At 46.9% G+C, this 20,375-nt stretch overlaps 1 protein-coding gene across 2 annotated transcripts in view; it reads left to right on the forward strand.

Annotated features, from left to right (window-relative positions):
* DGCR8 (DGCR8 microprocessor complex subunit) overlaps positions 1-20,375 on the forward strand; it is a 28,192-nt gene that overhangs the window by 920 nt on the left and 6,897 nt on the right. For both annotated transcript variants that reach the window (XM_045887142.3, XM_064578033.1), the window contains exons 2-8: positions 277-436; positions 2,611-2,753; positions 2,916-3,198; positions 5,480-5,677; positions 5,938-6,039; positions 6,794-6,892; positions 8,951-9,033. In XM_045887142.3, the coding sequence (XP_045743098.2) occupies positions 277-436; positions 2,611-2,753; positions 2,916-3,198; positions 5,480-5,677; positions 5,938-6,039; positions 6,794-6,892; positions 8,951-9,033 (1,068 nt within the window). The remainder of the gene's footprint in view (positions 1-276; positions 437-2,610; positions 2,754-2,915; positions 3,199-5,479; positions 5,678-5,937; positions 6,040-6,793; positions 6,893-8,950; positions 9,034-20,375) is intronic.

Here is a 20,375-nt window from a genome sequence, read left to right on the forward strand (position 1 = left end):
CGACCTTGTACCCTTTATGCAACCTAAGTTGGAAGGTGCTGCTGAGAAGCGCTTCCTGGTGGCGTGTGCACCTGTGCCAAGCGTCAAGTGTTTTGGTTGCAGTTGTCAGTTTCTTCCTGTTTGTTTTTCAGATGATCACGCAACATAAAGGCATACCTAGGCCCCACTTGAGAGTGCCTCATTTCTGTGTCTGTTCTCACTAATGCTGTTAAGCTTGCCTACGGTACAGGAATGCAGGCTCCGGGGGCCCTGGTGTCTGAACAGCGTGTTTTGCAGGATGATTTTGACAATGATGTTGATGCTCTGCTGGAAGAGGGCCTTTGTGCTCCCAAAAAGAGACGAATGGAGGAGAAATACGGAGGAGACAGTGACCATCCATCTGACGGAGAGACAAGTGTGCAGCCAATGATGACCAAGATTAAAACTGTGCTAAAAAGTAAGTCAGCCAGTCAGAAAGTAGTGTGTTTGTGGGGCGGTAGAAGTGCCGTTTTGAGAGCCCTTGGGTGCCAGGCAGTGGTCTTAGCAGTGGGCACATGTTTGAGGGAGGACAGTCATGTGTGGTGAAGGGGAGACAGACAAGACACAAGGAAGCACCAGATGCACAGTGACCCGGGTGCAGATTGTGGTGTCATGCGTGGACACACACTGGAGCGGCTGGTGTTGTGCAGGGGAGTGGGGAGGCACTTCTGATGGGGTGGTGGAGGGGGATGAAGTTGCTGGGAGATGACAAGATGGGCAACTAGAGGATGTGAGGCCGAGGCCAGAGGTGGGTGCAGCACTGTGGCAGGTGATGGTTGTAGTCTGGCTTCTGGATTCTCCACCAAGTGTCAGGGGAAACCTCTAGAAGCAGGCAGGTGGTGGTGTTACACAATTTTTGTCTAAAGGCACAGCTCCTACGGCTGCAGCGTGGTGTGTGGACTTTAGGTGGCTAGAGTGGGAGCTCCTGTGGTAGGGGTGAAGGTGTTCCAAAGCTGCACTTGGATTTGGGGGGTGGGGCAGTCGGCCTGGAGTTGCTTCTGGGGCTGGGCATTGGGCAGTGGGAAGGGGCTGAACGGATGCGTGGGGACTCAGGCACACAGTTGAGACCTTAGGCTGAGGGCTGGGAGTGCAGAAGGTGGCTTGGCGTGATGGGAGGAAATCGAAGGGCAGGTGTTGTGCAGTCTCCCACTGCAGAGTGGACGGGGTGGCTATGCTAGGTGCCACAAAGCCGTGTCCATTCTGAGCAGCCTGGTTCAGGTTCACAGTGTGCCTGGCCATGACTTCAGGGATGCCACTGGGCCTGCCTGCACCGGGCACTGCTCTGCCTTTCCCTCTGCAGCCTTCTGCTCCACCTCACCCACCTGGCAGCCTGCCCCACCGTGCTGCCTCCCAGGAGCTGTGGCATGGGCCTCAGGCTCACAGGCTGCGTGTAAGCTGCATGTGAGCTCTTCAGACGGCTGGGCCAGCTTTATGACTGCTACTTGTTACAAATGAGTAGCCCAGGTGCACCAGTGACCCCTGTTGTACTTTGCTAGCATTTTGTTTGCTTCTCCTTGTCCTGACTTAGCCCAAAGATGGTGTGAGGCAGCTCCTTGGCTCTAGCCCGGGTAGGGGAAAGTGTGTGACAGTGTCTGTGCACCTCTGACCTGTTGTGCTCCCTCCTGGGGGCCATCCTGACATCAGCCATCCAGCCAGGATTGTTATGTTCTGATGTCAGGCCAAGGGTTAACACTGCCGGGTGGGGACCAGGCACTGGGATGCTACTCCCTTGTCCGTGAGAGTCCCTCATGCCATTTCATTATGTCTGTGTTTTTAAAATTTCATTTGCTTTTTTCTTTTGTCCCTAAATTTCTCACTTGTTCCCAATTCCTGTTAGAGAATTACGTTTCAGTTAAATCTTTGTGCTTTTCCTAGTCACCGGGCCTGTTAGTGGCAGGTGTCAAGTGGGTAACAAGTCTTGAGCTTTTTTCTTTGACCGCCTGTAAAGCAAAGAAGGGGTTGGGAGTAGTGTTCTAAAACTGACTTAGAAATGTATGAATTGGAAGTAGTTTCACGTGCTGGTGAGAGTATGCAGCTCAGGTACAATGAACACTTGCTGTCGAGTCACAGGGAGCAGTGGTCGGCAGACATGCAATTTGTTAGCAAAGTTTACTCAGCCCCTGGGGTGCCTCTGGCCATAGCCAAGGCAGGCAGTGAGGGATTGATGGCCGTGGTGCCCACAGCTGTGCAGGCAGCAGCTGAGGCTAGGACTCTTGTCTTGTAGAACCTCATCCCAGGCTCCTTTGTGCACCATGTGCTGTTCTAGGCCCAAGAGTACACCAGTAAACAAGGTGGACAGCTTCCTGCTATTGAGGAGGGACTTAGATTCTCTGGGTTGGAGCCATATAAACAAGCACAACAATTGAGAAGAGTTTCGTGCATTGGAGGCGCTGAGTGGCAGGCAGGGCTGGGTAGGCTCTGTCTGGTGGAGGGGAGGGTCCTCCTCTACTCCCCTAGTTCTTAGAGGTTCTTTCCAATCAATCCTTGGTTGACTTTACTATTTTTATCTGCCATGTGTCATAATTTTGAAGCCATCTCTACAACTCAGAGTGTTTCTGAAGTGATTGTAGGATGCTCTCGTCTTCTGTGCAGGTCGTGGCCGTCCTCCTACAGAACCATTGCCCGACGGGTGGATCATGACATTCCATAACTCCGGAGTCCCGGTGTACCTACACAGAGAGTCTCGGGTGGTCACCTGGTCCAGGCCGTACTTCCTGGGAACGGGAAGCATACGGGTAGGGGATGCATCAGTCATGAATTTAGTCTTGTAAGTTTGCAGACTGAACATACACACGCTGTGTTTGCATGCTAGCCAGGCAGAGGCAAGTGGAAGGCTTCAGATGTTCAGAGCTTTGAGGTCATCCTTGTAATCTGTGTTGCAATTTCACTATCCACAGAAACATGATCCTCCTCTGAGCAGCATTCCTTGTCTGCATTACAAGAAAATGAAGGACAATGAGGAAAGAGAGCAAAACAGTGAGCTCACCCCCAGTGGAGAAGTGTCCCCTGTCAAGCCCCTGAGCCGATCTGCAGAGTTGGAGTTCCCCCTGGAAGAGCCTGACTCCATGGGAGCTGACTCGGGGGCCCTCGATGAGAAGGACCCACTGGGGGCTGAGGGTGCCCCCGGGGCCCTGGGGCAGGTGAAGGCCAAGGTTGAGGTGTGCAAAGACGAATCAGTTGGTAAGTTTCTGGGGTGAACTTTCTTCCTTCCTTGTTGGCTGGGATCCGTCTGCAGGGATGTGGCTGCACTCCACGCCTTCCCCGGGGTCACGTTCCTCCTGCTGAGGCCACCTGTTCCTGCTTTTGTCTGTGAGGAAGGGACTTCTGGGGACCTCTCTCCACTCTTTCGTGGTTGGAAATGCCTGTCTCCCTGATCTTAGAACCTGCCTGGGTCTGCAGGCCCCACATGGCCGGGGCTGCCGTGGAGATGGCTACTGTCCGTGCACACTGGCGTTTTTCTCTGGTTACTTTTGTGACCTTTCCTGAAATCTTGGTTTTTCAGTAGGATATGCTCATGTGGCGTTGTTTTGATCTGTCTTGATGCGCTCAGAATGAACTTCTTCAATCCACAGATTCAGTACTGGGAGACAGCCACTATTCTGTGGATGTTTCCCTCTTCAACCCCATAATTGCTTTTGGCTATGTATTGGTGTTTCTCTTCTCTCTTCTGTGTCTTTTAGCTTAGGCCTACCCGTGAAATTCTTAGTTGTCTACAGTGGTGTCCGACCTCTCTCAGCCCACCTGCTGAATCTCTTTCAAAGAGGACTTTGTGTTTTCAGGATTTTGGTTTTTGCTATTTAGATACTGTCTGAATATTGCTGCCCAGCCTTCCTTGTAACTCTTAAGTGTGTGGAGCCTAGAAAAGCTGGGGCGGGGTGGGGGGGGTGCACCACTGCTGAGGGAGGGGCCTTGGTGGAGAGGGCTGGTTGGAGCCTTAGGCATCTAGGGAAAGGCAGGGTGTGTCACTGGCCCCCAGCATCCCCCCACGGACAGACTGCTATCTCTCTGCAACCTGCCTGCCTGTTGCCTCCCTCCCCATCCACGTTAGCTGCCCCGTCTTCTGTCCATGTGTCCGGGCTTTTCTAAGGACCCAGCTGGAACAGAGTTTTCACTTTAAGACTTCAACGTAATGGTTTCTTTTTTCAAATCCATCTTTTTTTTTAAAAGATTTTATTTATTTATGACAGAGAGAGAGATCGCGAGAGCAGGAACACAAGTAGGGGGAGTGGGAGAGGGAGAAGCTGAGCAGGGAGCCTGATGTGGGACTTGATCCCAGGACCCTGGGATCACGACCTGAGCCGAAGGCAGACGCTTAACAACTGAGCCACCCAGGCGCCCCTCAAATCCATCTTTTATGCACATGTAACACCTGAATGTGTTCTTGTTTTTTGGAAAAGACCTCTCTTTCACTTCTAATTTTACTCCTTTTGGAGAGGTGACCACTTGTACTTATTTCCAGACTTCTTTCCCTGCATTCACATGTAAAGAAATACGTGGTTTAGTGTGTAACTAAGTGGGTGCAGGTATATTGTTTCACAGCCTTGTGTTTTAACCATGTATTTCTCGGTCTTGCACATGGACTTCCTCCCTCTACTTCCACAGGCATTGCTGTTAGGGCTCGGTGTGAACCACAAGAGTCCCTGCCTCAGGGCTTACACTTGCATAAGAAACCAGTGAGGGTGATGTGACCCTCTAGGATATCCTGGGAGCGAGAGGGGTAGTGGGTGCAACAGTAAAAGCAGGAGGCCCCTGGGAACTTCACTGAGTGGAGGTGGGTGGTGAGCAATGGGATTGGGCCAGGGGCTGTGTGGGGGGAGGCATGACAGGTGCCAGGGCCCTAGCTGCCTGGGTGTGTTGCTGAGTGTGCAGGCAGCCAGGATGGCCGGAGGGGAAGAGCGCAAGGTGCACAGTGCTTCGGCTGCTGTGGTACTTGTTTTGATACAGGGAGAAAAGTCTTGAAGGCCATCTGGTTTTTTTTTTTTTGTTTAAAGCTTTTTCTTTTTTCTCTTGTTCCAAATAGACTAAAAGAGCATTTCAGAAATTTGTCCATAAGGGACCTTCCTGAGTAATTTGAGTGACAGGACCTGGTTCAGGGGCGCCTGGGTGGCTCAGTCTGAAGTGTCTGCCTTAAGCTCAGGTCATGATCCCAGGGTCCTGGGATCGAGCCCCATGTAAGCGGGGAGCCTGCTTCTCCCTCTCCTTCTGCGCCTCTCCCCTACTTGTGCTCTCTCTCTTGCGCTCTCTCTCTCTCTCTCAAATAGATAAATAAAATCTTAAAAAAAGAAAAAAGAAAGGACCTGATCCTTTGCTTTGTTTGCCCTTCAAAAGGGAAAGGGGAGTGGGGAATGGCATGGCGGGGCCTGTTTGATGGGCAGCCCGTCACCATCCTACTCACTGGACAGAGGGAACATGACTCTTAGGTTGGAAGTTAGCAGTTTTGTTCTCTGGTAAATCCACACAGATCTTGAGGAATTTCGGAACTACCTGGAAAAGCGTTTTGACTTTGAGCAAGTCACTGTGAAGAAATTCAGGACTTGGGCCGAGCGGCGACAGTTTAACCGAGAAATGAAACGGAAACAGGCCGAGTCCGAGAGGCCCATCCTGCCGGCCAATCAGAAGCTCATCACTCTGTCTGTGCAGGATGCACCCACAAAGAAAGGTGAGTTGGGGCACGTAAATTTTATCTTGGGCAGATTGGTTATCCTGTTGTTTTTCACTTGATGGTCTTAGAACATATGCTTTGTGTGCGAGTTGCATTTACTTCAAAGCTTATGTTTACCCTACGAATGCAGAGGTGCACTACGTTCACGGTGGTGAGCCCCTAATTCAGTGAGTCGCTAACTTGGATGGTGCCAGGTCCCGAGTGCTAGCTTGCGGCAGGTCCTCACGCTGTTGCTGAGATAGGCCTTCTTGTCACAGAGTTTGTCATTAACCCCAACGGGAAGTCCGAGGTCTGTATCCTGCACGAGTACATGCAGCGCGTCCTCAAGGTCCGCCCCGTTTATAATTTCTTTGAATGTGGTAAGTTTGACTTCCCTCATCTTGGCCCTGAAGAATCCTACACCTCTCTGGGGTCACGGCTGGGGAGGCGGGAACTGATCATTAACCCCACTCTGCTGGGATAGAAGTGAAAGGGCAGGGCGGGGAGAAGCGTGCTGCAGGTGGGCGGGTTGTGTTTACAGCTGTGTGTCCCTTCTGAGGACAAATGCCCCTGCTTCCCCCTTTCTTTATCCACACTCCCCCCACTCCCACCTTCTTCTCATCCCTTGCTCTGAGGAAGGCCCCCCACTGTCTCCACCTGCCCCGAGGTGGATGAAGGGGCCTCCGGCCTGCACTTCCCACCAGCCCTTCTCCTGTCACCATCCACATCACACCTTTGTGAAAACTAGTTTGTCTTCCCTGTAGAACCCTGAACCCAGGAGTCACTCATTGTTTTAATGTTGTTCCCTTGGCTTCAGCATCTCTGCTGTTCACAGTCCTCTGTCCATCCTTCACAGACATTGATCCCTGTCCCTGGTGGCTTGGCCTCTGGCCTCCTGTTTCCCCTCCAGCTTACGAACCTATGGTCCCCCGTTTCCCAGTTTTCCTGGCATGCTCTCTGCCTGCTGACCAATCCTTGGCCCTATCTCCATGCCTCAGGGAGCCCCCGTCTCTGCCTTTCAGCAGTAGCCCTGACCCCGCCTTGTCTGTTGGTGCGAGCAGATTGTATGTGTGCGTGCGTGCGCGCTTTTATTGTCTTGGCAAGTATTTTTAAAACCGTGATTTTAATTTTAAGAGAACCCAAGTGAGCCTTTTGGTGCCTCGGTGACCATTGATGGTGTGACCTATGGATCTGGAACTGCAAGCAGCAAAAAACTTGCGAAGAATAAAGCTGGTAATGTGCCTGGTTGGGTGTCAGAGACCCATGCTGCCCACAGTGTCTGCCCCTCCCCTTGGCTAGGGAGGGCTGGGGGTGGGGCAAATCCATTTGATTTATGTAATCCTCTAACTTGGTTTTTTAAAAGTATGTGCTCATTGGAAAAGACTCAAATAGAGGAAGTAAAATATGAGAAATAAAACTAGAAAATTCAAACCTTCTCTGCTCTGTGGCAGCTGGGCCAGAATCTCCCGCCCTTGTCCCCACTGCTCACAGAGCTCACTGGGCCGTGGTGAGCACACATTCTAGAGTGGGGTTGTTCGTAAACCGTGCAAAACGTGGGCATGCTAGATGACAAAGAGGTGGATTTTCTTTTCTTTTTTTTTTTTAAAGATTTTATTTATTTATTTGACAGAGACCTAGCGAGAGAGGGAACACAAGCAGGGGGAGTGGGAGAGGGAGAAGCATGCTTCCCCATGGTGCAGGGAGCCGGATGCAGGACTCGATCCCAGGACCCTGGGATCATGACCTGAGCCGAAGGCAGACGCTTAACCATCTGAGCCACCCAGGCACCCGAGGTGGATTTTCACACTGTTGGCATTCTTGAGTGGTTTTGACATGTGAGAGGATGAATTCCTGAGTCCTTCAATCTCTAGATTTGGGACTGCCACTCACTGAATGTAGCCTGTCAGATCCCTTGGAAGGGCCTATGTTTTCCAGTTAAAAGGGAAGCCATTCTGCCTCACCATCAGGGTTACTTGGCCTCTTATTGGAAGTGAAGCACATTTTAGGGTGGGTGTTGCGGGTGCACCTCAGGCCTGGTGCCCATAGTTCTATTCTTTTTATATATTTTTTAAGATTTTATTTATTTGAGAGAAAGCATGAGCTGGGGGGAGGGGCAGAGGGAGAAGCAGACTCTCCGTTGAGCAGGGAGCCTGATGTGGGGCTCGATCCCAGGACTCGGAGATCATGACCTGAGCCGAAGGCAGACGCCCAACCAACTGAGCCACCCAGGTGCCCCCCACAGTTCTATTCTTAAGGTTTCTACCTCTGCTGTAGTGTCTTCCAAAGCACTCTGCCCTGTACAGGCATGAAGTATGTCAGTTTCATCACATTCTTACCAGGTCTTGGGTGGTGAAAGTGCTTTTGTTCATGTGACTCTGAGTTTACCTTGGAGTTGCTTTCTTTTGTGGTATATGCTGAGGATGATTGAGAGGATATGTTACTTTCTGTCCTTCCTTCTCTGAGGCTGTGCTGGGATCATGCACTACACCCCTTCTCCAGGAAGGCCTGCTGTCCATTTTAGAGAGATTGTGCCAAAAGGCTTTTTCAGCTCAGCAAACTAGTGCTACCAAGGTCATGGGGCAAATAGTTCAGAGTAGGGTCCATTGTGGGGGTGGAAGCGTCCTGGCAGTAGGGCTCTGCTCTCCTCACGTGTGAGGATCCACTTCCTCTGCCCAGATCCCAGCTGCTCTCTAGATATCTCACTTGCTAGCACCTACGACTCTGTAGGGTCAGATTGTTACCCCTCCCCATTCCCCAGCACTCCTCACTTCCCCACCCCAGTGGTGAATGGCAGCCCTGCTCATTCAGAAATCTGTGCTCAGCATTGAGCCATCCCTCTCCTCCGTCCTGCAGACGCTTTCTCAAGAGTATCCGTCCAGTCTCGCTGCTTTTCCCTCCCACACTCAACAGCAGCCTGCTTAGTCCTCAGGCCTCACTACTTGGCCTGGGTCCTGCTGAGCCATTCGCCTGCACGCCACCACCGTGATTTCTTTGAAACAGATCTCGCCTGCCTTGCCTGCTACAAGTACCTCAGGGCAAGAGTACATGCCGCTTTTGTGGCTTAGGAGGCTGCCCACAGCCTAACACTTGCCCCACTGTGTCCTTTGCTCAGGATGTGCTCCTCCATCCTCTACTCTCCCTGCCTTGGAAGCAGTGCTGTTCCCCAGGGCCCTTGCTTCCCTCTGAGCCATGGGAACCTTGGTCCTGCGCAGGAGCCAGCGTGCAGCTTGCTCTGGAGTCAGGAAGCAAGCTGGGTCCAAGCCCTCACCCTTGGGGTTTTTCTTTTCGTAGCCCGAGCTACGCTGGAGATCCTTATCCCTGACTTTGTCAAGCAGACCTCTGAGGAGAAGCCCAAAGACAGTGAAGAGCTTGAGGTGAGTGTCATAATCCTGCTCTGTCTAGAACTGTGCCTCCAAGGCAGTGTCTGCGCCACCCCCCAGGCTAGTGCAGGTGTGGATTTAAATCATCCAAGCTCCAGGTGATTTTTGTTTGTTCATATTTCATAAAGGGAAACATGTTTGTCTTTGTGCAAGCAAGGCGGGGAAATGTCATTTTTTTCTGAGATTTTTGCCCCCTGTGTCTTGTAATGGGTGGCAAAGAATGTGCACAGTCAGCTCTCCCCTGACTGTAGATCCATGGTGGGAATCTTTGAGACAGAGTCTGTAAGTTATGTTGTTCTTTGTATTAAGAACTGTTTAAAACTACTTGTAAACCTTTTTGGGTAGATTTGTTTTTTTTTTTAAAGATTTTATTTATTTATTTGACAGAGAGCAGGAACACAAGCAGGGGGAGTGGGAGAGGGAGAAGCAGGCTTCCCGCGGAGGAGGGAGCCTGATGTGGGATTCGATCCCAGGACCCTGGGATCATGACCTGAGCCGAAGGCAGACGCTTAACAACTGAGCCACCCAGGCGCCTCTGGGTAGATAGGATTCTATGGTTATTTGTAGTGAGGGCTTTTCAAACTCTGAAGAAGGCTTTCTTTTTTATAACTGCTCTATTGATCTATATCTACCATATATTTTGCTCCTTTAAACCATACTGTTGAGTGGATTTTTGTATATTGAGTTGTGCCTTCATCACAATGGTCTAATCTTAGAATATTTTCATCTTTCTAAAAGGAAACCCCGTACCCATTAGCAGTCACTCCTAATTCTCCGTGTCCCCCAGCCCCTCAATCCCTGGCAACCACTAATCTCCTTTCTGTCTTGATGGATTTGCTAGCTCCGGACACTTCATATCAGTGAAATCATATGACATGTGGTCCTTTATTGACTGGCTTCTTTTTAAACCATGCTGTGTTAGCTGTGAGTTTTATCCGATTGAGGAAGTTTCCTTCTGTTTTGCTAAGAGTTTTTTTCAGGAATGGATGTTGGATGTTGTCAGATGTTTTTCCTTCTTCTATTGAGATGATTGTGTGGTTTTTGTCTTTTACTTTATTCATATTAGTGGTATATTGCGTGGGCTTTTGAATATTAAATCAATCTTGGATTCTGGGACAAATTCCACTTGGTTTTGGTATACATAAGTTTTATGTGTTGCTGGATTTAGCGTGCTGGTATTTTGTTAAGGACTTCTGCAGCTATATTTATAAGGGATACTGGTCTGTAGTTTTCTTGTAATGTGTGGTGTTGGGGGGATACTGTCTTTACAGAATGAGGTGAAAATGTTCTTTTCTCTTCTCTTGTGTGGAATAGTTTGTGAAAGGTTAGTATTAATTTTTAAACATTTGGTAGAATTCACAGTGAAACCATCTGAGTTTAGACTGGACTTTGACATTATTTAATTACGTTATTTAATTTTCACGTGTACTTCTCTTCAGATTTCCTCCTCCATTTTGAGCTGGTCTGGGGACTTTGTATCTTTATAGGAATTTTTCCGTTTGCTCTAGGTTATCTCATTCATTGGCATACATCTTTCATAGTGTGCCCTCATGACCCGCTTTATTTGGTAAGGTTGTGGTGCTGATCCTGCATTCACTCCTGATTTTAGTAGTTTCCCTCTCTTTTTCTCTTGGTCAGTCTAAGTTTGTCACTGTCATTGATCTTTCAACGATCCAGCTTCTGGTTTTGTTTGTTTTTTCCTATTGGCTTTTTTATTTCCTATTTCATTTATTTCTGCTCTAGCCTTTATTTCAATACTTTATTTGGCCAGTCTTAGGTTTAGTTTGTTCTTTTCTAGTATTTTCAGGTTAGGGTATTGATTTGAGGTGTTCTTTTTAAATACTGGAATTTATGGCTATAACTTTTTTTCTGTGTACTACTTTAACTGCAGCCCATAAGCTTTAGTGTGTTGTGTTTCTGTTTTCATTCATCTCAGTATTTTTCTAATTTCCCTTGGGATTTCTTCCTTGAATGATAGGTGATTTTAGGAATATTTACTTTTCATATATTTGTGAATTTCCCAAATTTCCTTTAGTTGTTGATCTTTAATTTAATTCCAGTGTGGTTCGAAAACATAGTTTGTATGATTTCAGTCAGTCCTTTTAAGTTCATTGCGGCTTGTCTTAGGACCTAGCATACAGTCTGCCCTGGAGAATGTTACCTGTGTGCATGAGGCGAGTGCACTTCCTGCTGTTACTGGGTGAAGCAGGTGTCGGGTTAGGTCCAGTTGGGTTATGGTGTTTGTTCTATATCTTTGTTGGTCTTCTGCCTTGTTCTTCTGTTTTTTTTTTTTTTCCTTGAGAGAGAGAGAGTGAGAGTGGGCGTGTGCGCGCCCGTGGTGGGGGAGGGGCAGAGGGAGACAGAATCCCAAGCAAGCTCCATGCCCAGCACGGAGTCCGAGTCCGACTCGGGACTCAATCTCACAACCCTGAGGTCTCAACCTGAGCCGAAATCAAGAGTCAGATGCCCAACCGACTGAGACACCCAGGTGCCCTGCCTTCTGTTATTGAGAGTGGGTATTGGAGTCTCCAACTGTTATTCTTGAATTATTTCTCCCTTCAGTTCTGTCCATTTTTGCTTCACGTATTTTGGGGCTGTTGTTAGATACATACATGTTTGTGGTATTGTGATAATAATAAGAGGTATATGTTTGGTGTTTGTTCTTGGTTCCTGGTGCGGAGCTTCTACAATATATTAATGTTTGTTTTTTGTCCCCAGTTCTTTAAAAAGCTGCAGGTGGATAAAGGTGAATGGAATGTCTTTTCTTATTTTTAACACACCCCTTTCTTTCTTTTTTTATATTTTATTTATTTAAGTAATCTCTATACCCAACGTGGGGCTCAGACTCAAGACCCCAAGATCATGAGTTGGCATGTTCCACCAACTGAGCCAGCTAGATTCCCCCAACACATCCCGTTCAACCACACCTGGGTTTATGTTAATAAAGTGACTTTTGGACCATCCCTTTGAATGGGAGCTGGTTGCCTGTGGAATCTACCATATAATTAGAGGGTTAGAACTTTCAGCCCCCCCTTTCCCATGTGTTGTGTGTGTGTGTGTGTGTTTGTTTAGGAGGCAGTGGAAGTTGAGCTAATCGCTAATGGCCAGTGATGTAATCAGTTATGCCTGTGTAGTGAAGCCTTCATAAAAAAAAACAAAACTGAAGGGGTTCAGAGAGCATCTGGGTTGATGAACACATTGAGGTGCTAAAAAAAGATGGCATGCTCAGAGAAGGCATGGAAGCTCTGTACCCCTTTATACTTTATTTATCTTTTCAATCTGGTTGTTCCTGAGTTATATCCTTTTGTAATAAACCAGTTCTTTATTAAGTAAACTGTTGTCCTGAGCTCTGTGAGCTGTTCTGGAAAATTACTGAAGCTGAGGAAGGGTTGGGAACCGGTATTATACAGCTGCTCAGTCAGAGCACAGGTGATAACCTGGACTTGAGGTCAAGTGATGGCAACAGTCTTGTGGGACTGAGCCCTTAACCTGTGGAGTCTGCTCCAACTCCTGGCATTTAGCGTTAGAACTGCTTGGTGTGGAAACCCACTCATTTGGTGTCAAGTGTTGAAACTAGAAGTCAGTTCTGTTTTAATGTTTATAATATTAATGTCATCTTGATGGATGGGCCCTTTGTCATTATTAAATATCCTTTATTTCTAATAACAGTTTTTGTCTTAGAGTCAGTTTTATCTGATATAGTCACTCCTACTCTCTTACTTACTCTTTGTGTGATATGTGTTTCCTTCTTTTTACTTTTAGCCTATTTGTGACTTTGAATCTAAATCATGTCTTTTATAGACAGCATATAATTGGGTTTTGTTTTATCCTTCTGTCTCTGCCTTTTGATCCAAGGGCTTAGGCAATTTTTGGGGAAGATTTCATTTTATTTTTAAAGAATTAATTTATTTGAGAGAGTGTGAATGAGAGTGGGGGGAGGGGCAGAGGGAGAGAATCCCCATGCAGACTTCTCACTGAGCGTGGAGCTGCCCTGCTCAATCCCAGCACCCATGAGACCATGACCTGAGACAAAACAAAGAGTGGGATGCTTAACTGAGCCACCCAGGCGCCCCTAAAGATTTCATTTTTACATAATCTCTGCACCCAACGTGGGGCTCGAACTCACAATCCTGAGATCAAGAGTCGTATGCTCCACTGACTGAGCCAGCCAGGCACCCGTTTTAATTTCAGTTTATTGACTTGTTTTGTTTTGTTTTTCAGCTGGTTGGGGGGGGGGTGCTTAGTCCATTGAAATGTAATTACTGATAAGGTAGAATTGATGTATGCCACAGCACTGTTTGCTTTCTGTTTTATGTCTTTCTATTCCTCAGTTCCTCCATTACTGTCTTCTTTGTCTTAGATACTTTAGTTATTTTCTCAGTGGTTGTCCTAGGGAATTTCAGTCACATCTAAACTAAAAACAGTCTAGCTTGGACTGCCAGCTTACTTCAATCATATACAAAACTTTGCTCCTATATAGTTCTATTTACCCCCACTTTTATGCTTTCACTGTCAAAAATGACATCTCTGTATGCTGTGTGTCCATAAACATGGATTTATAATTATTGCTTTATGTAGTTGTCTTTTAATTCAGGTAGAAATAAAGAGAAATAGTATGTGTTTATATTGTCTTTTATTTACTGTAGTTATCTTTACCTTCTGTAGTGCCCTCAGTTTGTTAACAGTCTGTAGTGTTCCTTTTATTTCAGCTGGAAGGCTCTTAGTATTTCTGGGAGGGCAGTTCTGCTAGCAGTGGATTCTCAGGTTTTGTTGATCTGAGAATGTCTTAATGATTCCCTTTTTTGTTTTTTTTTTAAAGATTTTTATTTATTTGACAGAGAGAGACACAGCGAGAGAGGAAAACACAAGCAGGGGGAGTGGGAGAGGGAGAAGCAGGCTCCCCGCAGAGCAGGGAGCCCAATGCAGAGTCGCTTACCAACTGAGCCACCCAGGCGCCCCTGATTTCCTTTTTTGAAGCATTGTTTTGCTGGTTATAGAATTCTTGGTTGACGTTCTTTTTCTTCATAGTGGGAATATGTCATCCTACTGCCTTCTGGCCTCTACAAGGAATGAGAAGCCAGCTGTTCATCTTACTGAGTCACATTATTGATGAGTTGTTTCTCTTACTGTTTTCAAGGTTTTCTCTTTGGTCTTTGACAGGTATGTCTAGGTATAGATTTCTTTAGCTTATTATTTTGGAGTTTGTTGAACTTCTTGAATATGTAATGTTTTTCATCCTTGGGAAGTTTCAGCCTTTATTTCCTCACATATTTTTTTTTGCCCTTTTATTTCTCCTTTCTGGGACTCCCATTATATGTAAGCTGGTATACTCCCACACTATCCCACAGGTCTCATAGACACACAGACCTCATAGTCACTAGTCTTTTTCCTCTTTTTTTTTTTTAAATGTTCCTCAGACTGGATATTAACCCAACCAGTGTGGGGCTTGAACTCAGGACCCTGAGATCAAGAGTCAGAAGCTCAACCGATTGAGCCACCCAGGCACCCCTTTGATTTGCCTGCCCTTTGATTTGCCTGTCTTAAGTTTGCTGATCTTTCTTCTGACCGAATCGGCTTTTGAACCCCTCTAGTGAATTTTTTTATAATTTCTATGTCTTTATTGAAATTCTGTTTGGTGAGATATTGTTCTTGTGCTTTCTTTTAATTCTTTAGACATGGTGTTTGTTTTTTTTTTTAGTTTTTTGAGCATATTTATTAATAGCTGATTTAAAGTCTTTAGTAAGTCCAGTTTCCTCAGGGATGGTTTGTATTGATTGCTTTCTCCCATCTTGTAGGGCATATACCTTTGTTTCATTTCATATCTCATAATTTCTTTTGTCGAAACCTGGACACTTCAAGTAATGTGGCAACTCTGGATGTCAGATTACCTCCCCTTCCCAAGATTTGTTGTTCTTGCTGTTTTTGTTGCTGTCTGTTTAGTGACTTTGTTAGTTTGCTAGGACTGACATAACAACATACCACAGCCTGGGTGATTTAAACAACAGAAATTTTTTGCCTCACAATTCTGGAGTCTAGACCTCTAAAATCAAAGTGTCAGCAGGGTTGGTTCCCTCTGGGAGCTGGGAGGGAAGGATCTCTTTGAGCCCTCTTTCCTTCATTTGGAGATAGCTGTTGAAGATAACTGATAACAGGCTTTCTCCCTGTCTGTGTGTTTATTTCCAAATTTCCTCTTTATAATGACAGTAGTCGTGTTGGGTTTAGGGCCCACCCTAATGACTTCATTTTCACTTGATTACCTCTGTAAGGACCCTGTCTGCAAAAAAGATCACATAATGGCATACTGGGAGTTAGGATTTCAACATATGAATTTGTGGGGGGACATATTTCAACCCATGACAGTGACTTTCCTAGACTATTCTGCAGCATTTTTGGAGGATGGGAACTTTGCTTTGTCACAGCAGCTTATCTGAGCAGGCTCTGCTGTTGGCCACTGGTGGCGGGGGGTGGGGTGGGGGGTGGGATGGGGTATCTTGCAGGACACACACACCCCTTGCCTGTGGCTATTATTATGGTAAAGTTTAAAGTAACTCAGTAAATTACAGTTGACTTGAAAATATTTTGACATGTTGAGATAATGGAAAATTCTCCAGGGTTAGTAGAACAAGCGTTAGGAATGCCTGGTTTCAAGATAACATCCAAGACAGTCTCTCTTTAGTGTTGTGGCCTCTAAGATACCAGCATCTTCCTTGGTTGGTGGTTGAATGAATAAGCAGCTCATTACAGTTTTTAAATCTGAAAGTCTCTGTGTTTGCTCTGGCTTTAGTTCCCTCGTGTTTAGCACCATTGTAGTTCCCTAAGCAGGGACCACCCAGTTTCATTCTGGCCAGCACAGGGACCTAGGGTGTGTTCCATGGCTCCTCCAGCGTTGGCAGGTTATGTGTGTTGCACAGTGGCCTGTCGCTCCAGTTCCCTGCTCTGTCCCAGCTGCCGTTCGCAGTCCTACTACCTGCGTTGCGGCCTCCTCGTATGTGGCCGTGCAGTGGGATGTGCACCTGGAGGGCTGCAGTCTCTCTCTAGACTTTACCATCAGCCTTGTCACTGCCTCACACTTTGTTATCAGGGTACACTTGGTGATCAAAGGCCAGTGGTTACCTCTTCTCTGTTGGAGGTGCATGGTTTAATGATGACCAGCTGGCAGTCTTTGTGCTCTGTTGTTTCGTCCTCCACCTTTCCTCCTGCCCTCAGTCTGCAAGGTCATTGTGGCTGCAGCCTTTTCCTTGGAACCTTTCCCGTCAGCGCCTCTAGTGAGGCATTTGCATTTGCCTGAGGCATCTGCCAGGACAGGGGCTGTGGGTTTCAGGGATTTGTGCCTCAGGTTGTGCTGAATAGTAGTAAGATTCAGGTTCTGGCCATGTATTCTGGGGCTCGTCTGGAAAGTGAGGGATCTTTCTAGAAATGACATCAGAAAGTAGGCTGGGAAAGAGGAGGTTTCCTCAGGTGGAGGATGCCACATGGGCAGCTTGGAAATCCCAGGTAAAAGTTCCCTTGTACACACAAGGGGCTTTTCCATGTCACTGCTCCAATTCTCTGACGTCAGCGAGGTGTCTACAACTCTGCTCAGTTCTCACACTGTCTACATGGAGTTGCTTCAATCCCAAAAGACTGCCCACACTTCCCACTCCAGCCACAAATGGGGTGCCCAGGCCACCCACATTGCCCAGCCAAGGACAGAATCAGGGGTTCCCATGACTTCCCTCAGTTTCATTAATTTGCTTGAATTAGAACTTTCTTAGAATCTACTCTCAGAACTCAGGGAAACACCTTATGTTTACTGGTTTATTATAAAGGATACAGATGGACAGCCAGATGAACAGGTCCTTAATTGTGTTTGCTCTTTCTGGTGACCAGCCCCATCATGAAGCTCCCATCATGAAACTGTCTAGGGTCCCCACCAACCCCAACCCCTCCCCCCCTCCAGTCTCCTCATTAGCATAAACTCAGGTGAGGTCCAGAGGGGCTCGTTTGAATAACAAAAGATACACCTATTGCTCAGGAAATTCTAAGGGTTTTAGGAGCTCCATGCCAGGAACTGGATACAAGGACCAAATATGTGTCCGATGGCGAAAAATATCATTCTCTGGAGAGGGTTTTTCACACTTAGAATTTAATTGTATAGGTGTGTGCACACATACACATTGTATTTTTCTCTTGTTTTATTTATTTATTAATTTATTTATTTTTACAGATTTTATTTATTTATTTGACAGAGACACAGTGAGAGAGGGAACACAGCAGGGGGAGTGGGAGAGGGAGAAGCAGGCTTCCCGCTGAGCAGGGAGCCCGATGCGTGGCTCGATCCCAGGACCCTGGGACCATGACCTGAGCCAAAGGCAGACGCTTAACGACTGAGCCACCCAGGTGCCCCATGTATTTTTCCCTTGTTTTAAAATTTGTCAGAGAAGAGAGTAGCTTCTCTGTCAGGTTGGATGTGTTAGAGCAGCTCAATCCTGACTGATTTTGCTGTCTTGCTCCTAAAAAATTGTGACAGTGTTTCTGTCACATCCTTGTGAGTAGCTCGATAGGTGGTGGCCCCTCTTTCCCATGGTGCCTCTCTGGAGGTGTGGTGCCAGAGCTCAGGCTGTGGGGGCATTCCCTTCTTGTGTGGACTCCCGGGGGACGGACAGCAGGATGCCAAGGTGGGCTGAGTGGGCCCTGGTTCTTTGGGAGCTCTCGCTGTGCCCTGCTGTCCTTGTGGTACAGGGGCACAAAGTCCACATGCAATGGTGGCGTGGATATAGAAATCCAGGGTTTGAGAGCTGCCATGGAAGTAGAGGCTTGGGGCAGGGTGTGTTTGATGTTGATTAAAAAGGCAAACACGGATGACCAGAACTGGCACCATGCCCATTCACAAGACCTGGGGTGATTTCTTCTCAATATCTTATTGCTTCTTAGATACCTGTGGGATGGTGGCGCCTGGGTGGCTCAGTTGTTAAGCATCTGCCTTCGGCTCGGGTCATGATCCCAGTGTCCCGGGATCGAGCCCCGCATCGGGCTCCCCGCTCTGCGGGAAGCCTGCTTCTCCCTCTCCCACTCCCCCTGCTTGTGTTCCCTCTCTCGCTGTGTCTCTCTCTTTGTCAAATAAATAAACAAAATCTTAAAAAAAAAAAAAATACCTGTGGGTTCTGGTTGGTTCATGGTTGTTCTAGAATTTAGGTATTAGTGACCCGTTGTTTTTGCCTTTTTGGTTTTTTTTTTCTCCCCAATTTACTTTTTTTTTTTTTTTTAAGATTTTATTTATTTATTTGAGAGAGAGAGAGAATGAGAGAGAGCACATGAGAGGGGGGAGGGTCAGAGGGAGAAGCAGACTCCCTGCCGAGCAGGGAACCCGATGCGGGACTCATCCAGGGACTCCAGGATGATGACCTGAGCCGAAGGCAGTTGCTTAACCAACTGAGCCACCCAGGCACCCGTCCCCCAATTTACTTTTTAATTTATACAGAGTTAAATGCACTTTTTGGTACACTTTTGTGTTTTGAACCATGCATATAGTTTTGTCATGTAACCCACAGCACAATCAAAAACATTTTCAAATCTCCCCCTCCCAGTTCTCTTGAACTGTCCTTTTGTCATCAGAATTCTCTCTTTTCACCCTGCTAGGCACTGAGCTGTCTCCCTAGGTTAGCCAGTTCCCGAATGTCTTATCAGTGGAGTCACAGGGTAGGTACCCCGAACCAGGCTCCAACTCAGTGATGCAGGTAGGATTCATCTCTGTTGGTGCCTGTGTCGATGGTTGGGTCATTTTTGCTGCTGAGCGTGCCCACTACAGGGCAGTGCTGGGTGTGTTCTTCCTTCTTGATTGAGGGGTGTTGAGCACATTGCCAGTTTTGGGTGATTAGCACTTGGTTGCTATGAGGCTGTCCAGGTTTCCATGTGAGCGTAGATAAATAAGCACCCAAGATGGCCTTGCTGGGCTGTACGGTAGGTGTGTGTTCAACTGGATACCTTTGCACATCTGTGGGGAGCAGCATGTATGTGTGGGTCTGTCTCTACATTTGGTTCTGTCTCCTTGGGTCTGTGTGTCTGTCCCTTCACCAGTGCCACACCTTTTTGATGACATGAATTCCTTTTTTTTTTTTTTTCTTTTTTTAAGGTTTATTTATTTGAGAGAGAGAGCACGATTGTGGCGGGGGCAGGGGCAGAGGGAGAGTGAGAGAATCCCAAGCAGATTCCGCCACTGAGTGCAGAGCCCAACGCAGGACTCGATCTCATAACCCTGAGATCCCGACCTGAGCTGAGACCAAGAGTCGGATGCTTAACCGACTGCACCACCCAGGCACCCAAATGACATGAATTCTTGAAATCAGATAGTGTGAACCCTCCAACTTTGTTCTTTTTCAAAAGTACTTCCATACCATGCTCCTTTGCCCTTCCATAAACAAACAGTATGTCAGTATGGAAAGTTCTGTTGAGATTCTGATTGGAATTGTGTTACATCTGTAGATGAATTTGGGGAGAATGTACTTCCTAACGGTATTGAGTCTTCCGGTTCACAACCCCAGTGTGTCTCCCCATTTATTGAGGTCTTCGTTCATGTCTTTTATTGTAGCTTGGTCATCTCCAGTGTGCAGATCCTGCACTCATTTTCTTAGATTTAGACATAAGTATTTCACACATGTTTTGGAGCTGTTGTGAGTAGCACTTTAGTTTCAGTCCTGACTGTGGATTGCTAGTGTAGAGAGATGGAATTTACTGTCTGTATGTTGACTGTGTGTCTTGCAGCTTTGCAAACTGTGTTACTTGTTCTAATAGTTTTTCTGTAGATTTCTTTGGAATTCCTGTGTACAGACTAGGTTGACTCAGATTAAAGGTGGTTGGATTTCTTCCTTCCAATCTAGATGCCTTTTATTTCTTTTTCTTGGCTTGGTGTTCTGGCTAGAAGCTCCATTACATGTTGAGTAGCAGTGGGGAGAGTGGACATCCTAGTCTTGTTCCTGATCTTAGGCGGGAAGGATCCAGCCTCTGACCACTGAGTGTGATGTTAGCTGTCCGTTTTTTGTTGGTGCCCTCTATCAGGTTGAGGAAGGGTTCTTCTATTCTTGGTTTGTTGAGTGTTTTTATCATGAAAGGGTGTTGGCAGTTTGTCAAATGCCCTTCCTGTATCTGTTGATAGGCCTTTTCCTCTTTAATTTGTTGATAGAGTGAATTTGGTTGATTGATTTATTTTTTAAAAACTGCATCCCTGGGATAAGTCCTACTTGGGCACGGCATAGATTTGTTTTTATGTGTTACTGGTTGCGAATTGCTAATACTCTGTTTAGGATTTTTATACCTGTATTCATGAGGGATATTAGTTTGTAGTTTTCTCTTTGGTGTTA

This window comes from Mirounga angustirostris, unplaced genomic scaffold, assembly GCF_029215605.1.
Source record: "Mirounga angustirostris isolate CCGP_5_RB_7025 unplaced genomic scaffold, mMirAng1.0.hap1 SCAF_14, whole genome shotgun sequence".
Classification (NCBI taxonomy): domain Eukaryota; kingdom Metazoa; phylum Chordata; class Mammalia; order Carnivora; family Phocidae; genus Mirounga; species Mirounga angustirostris.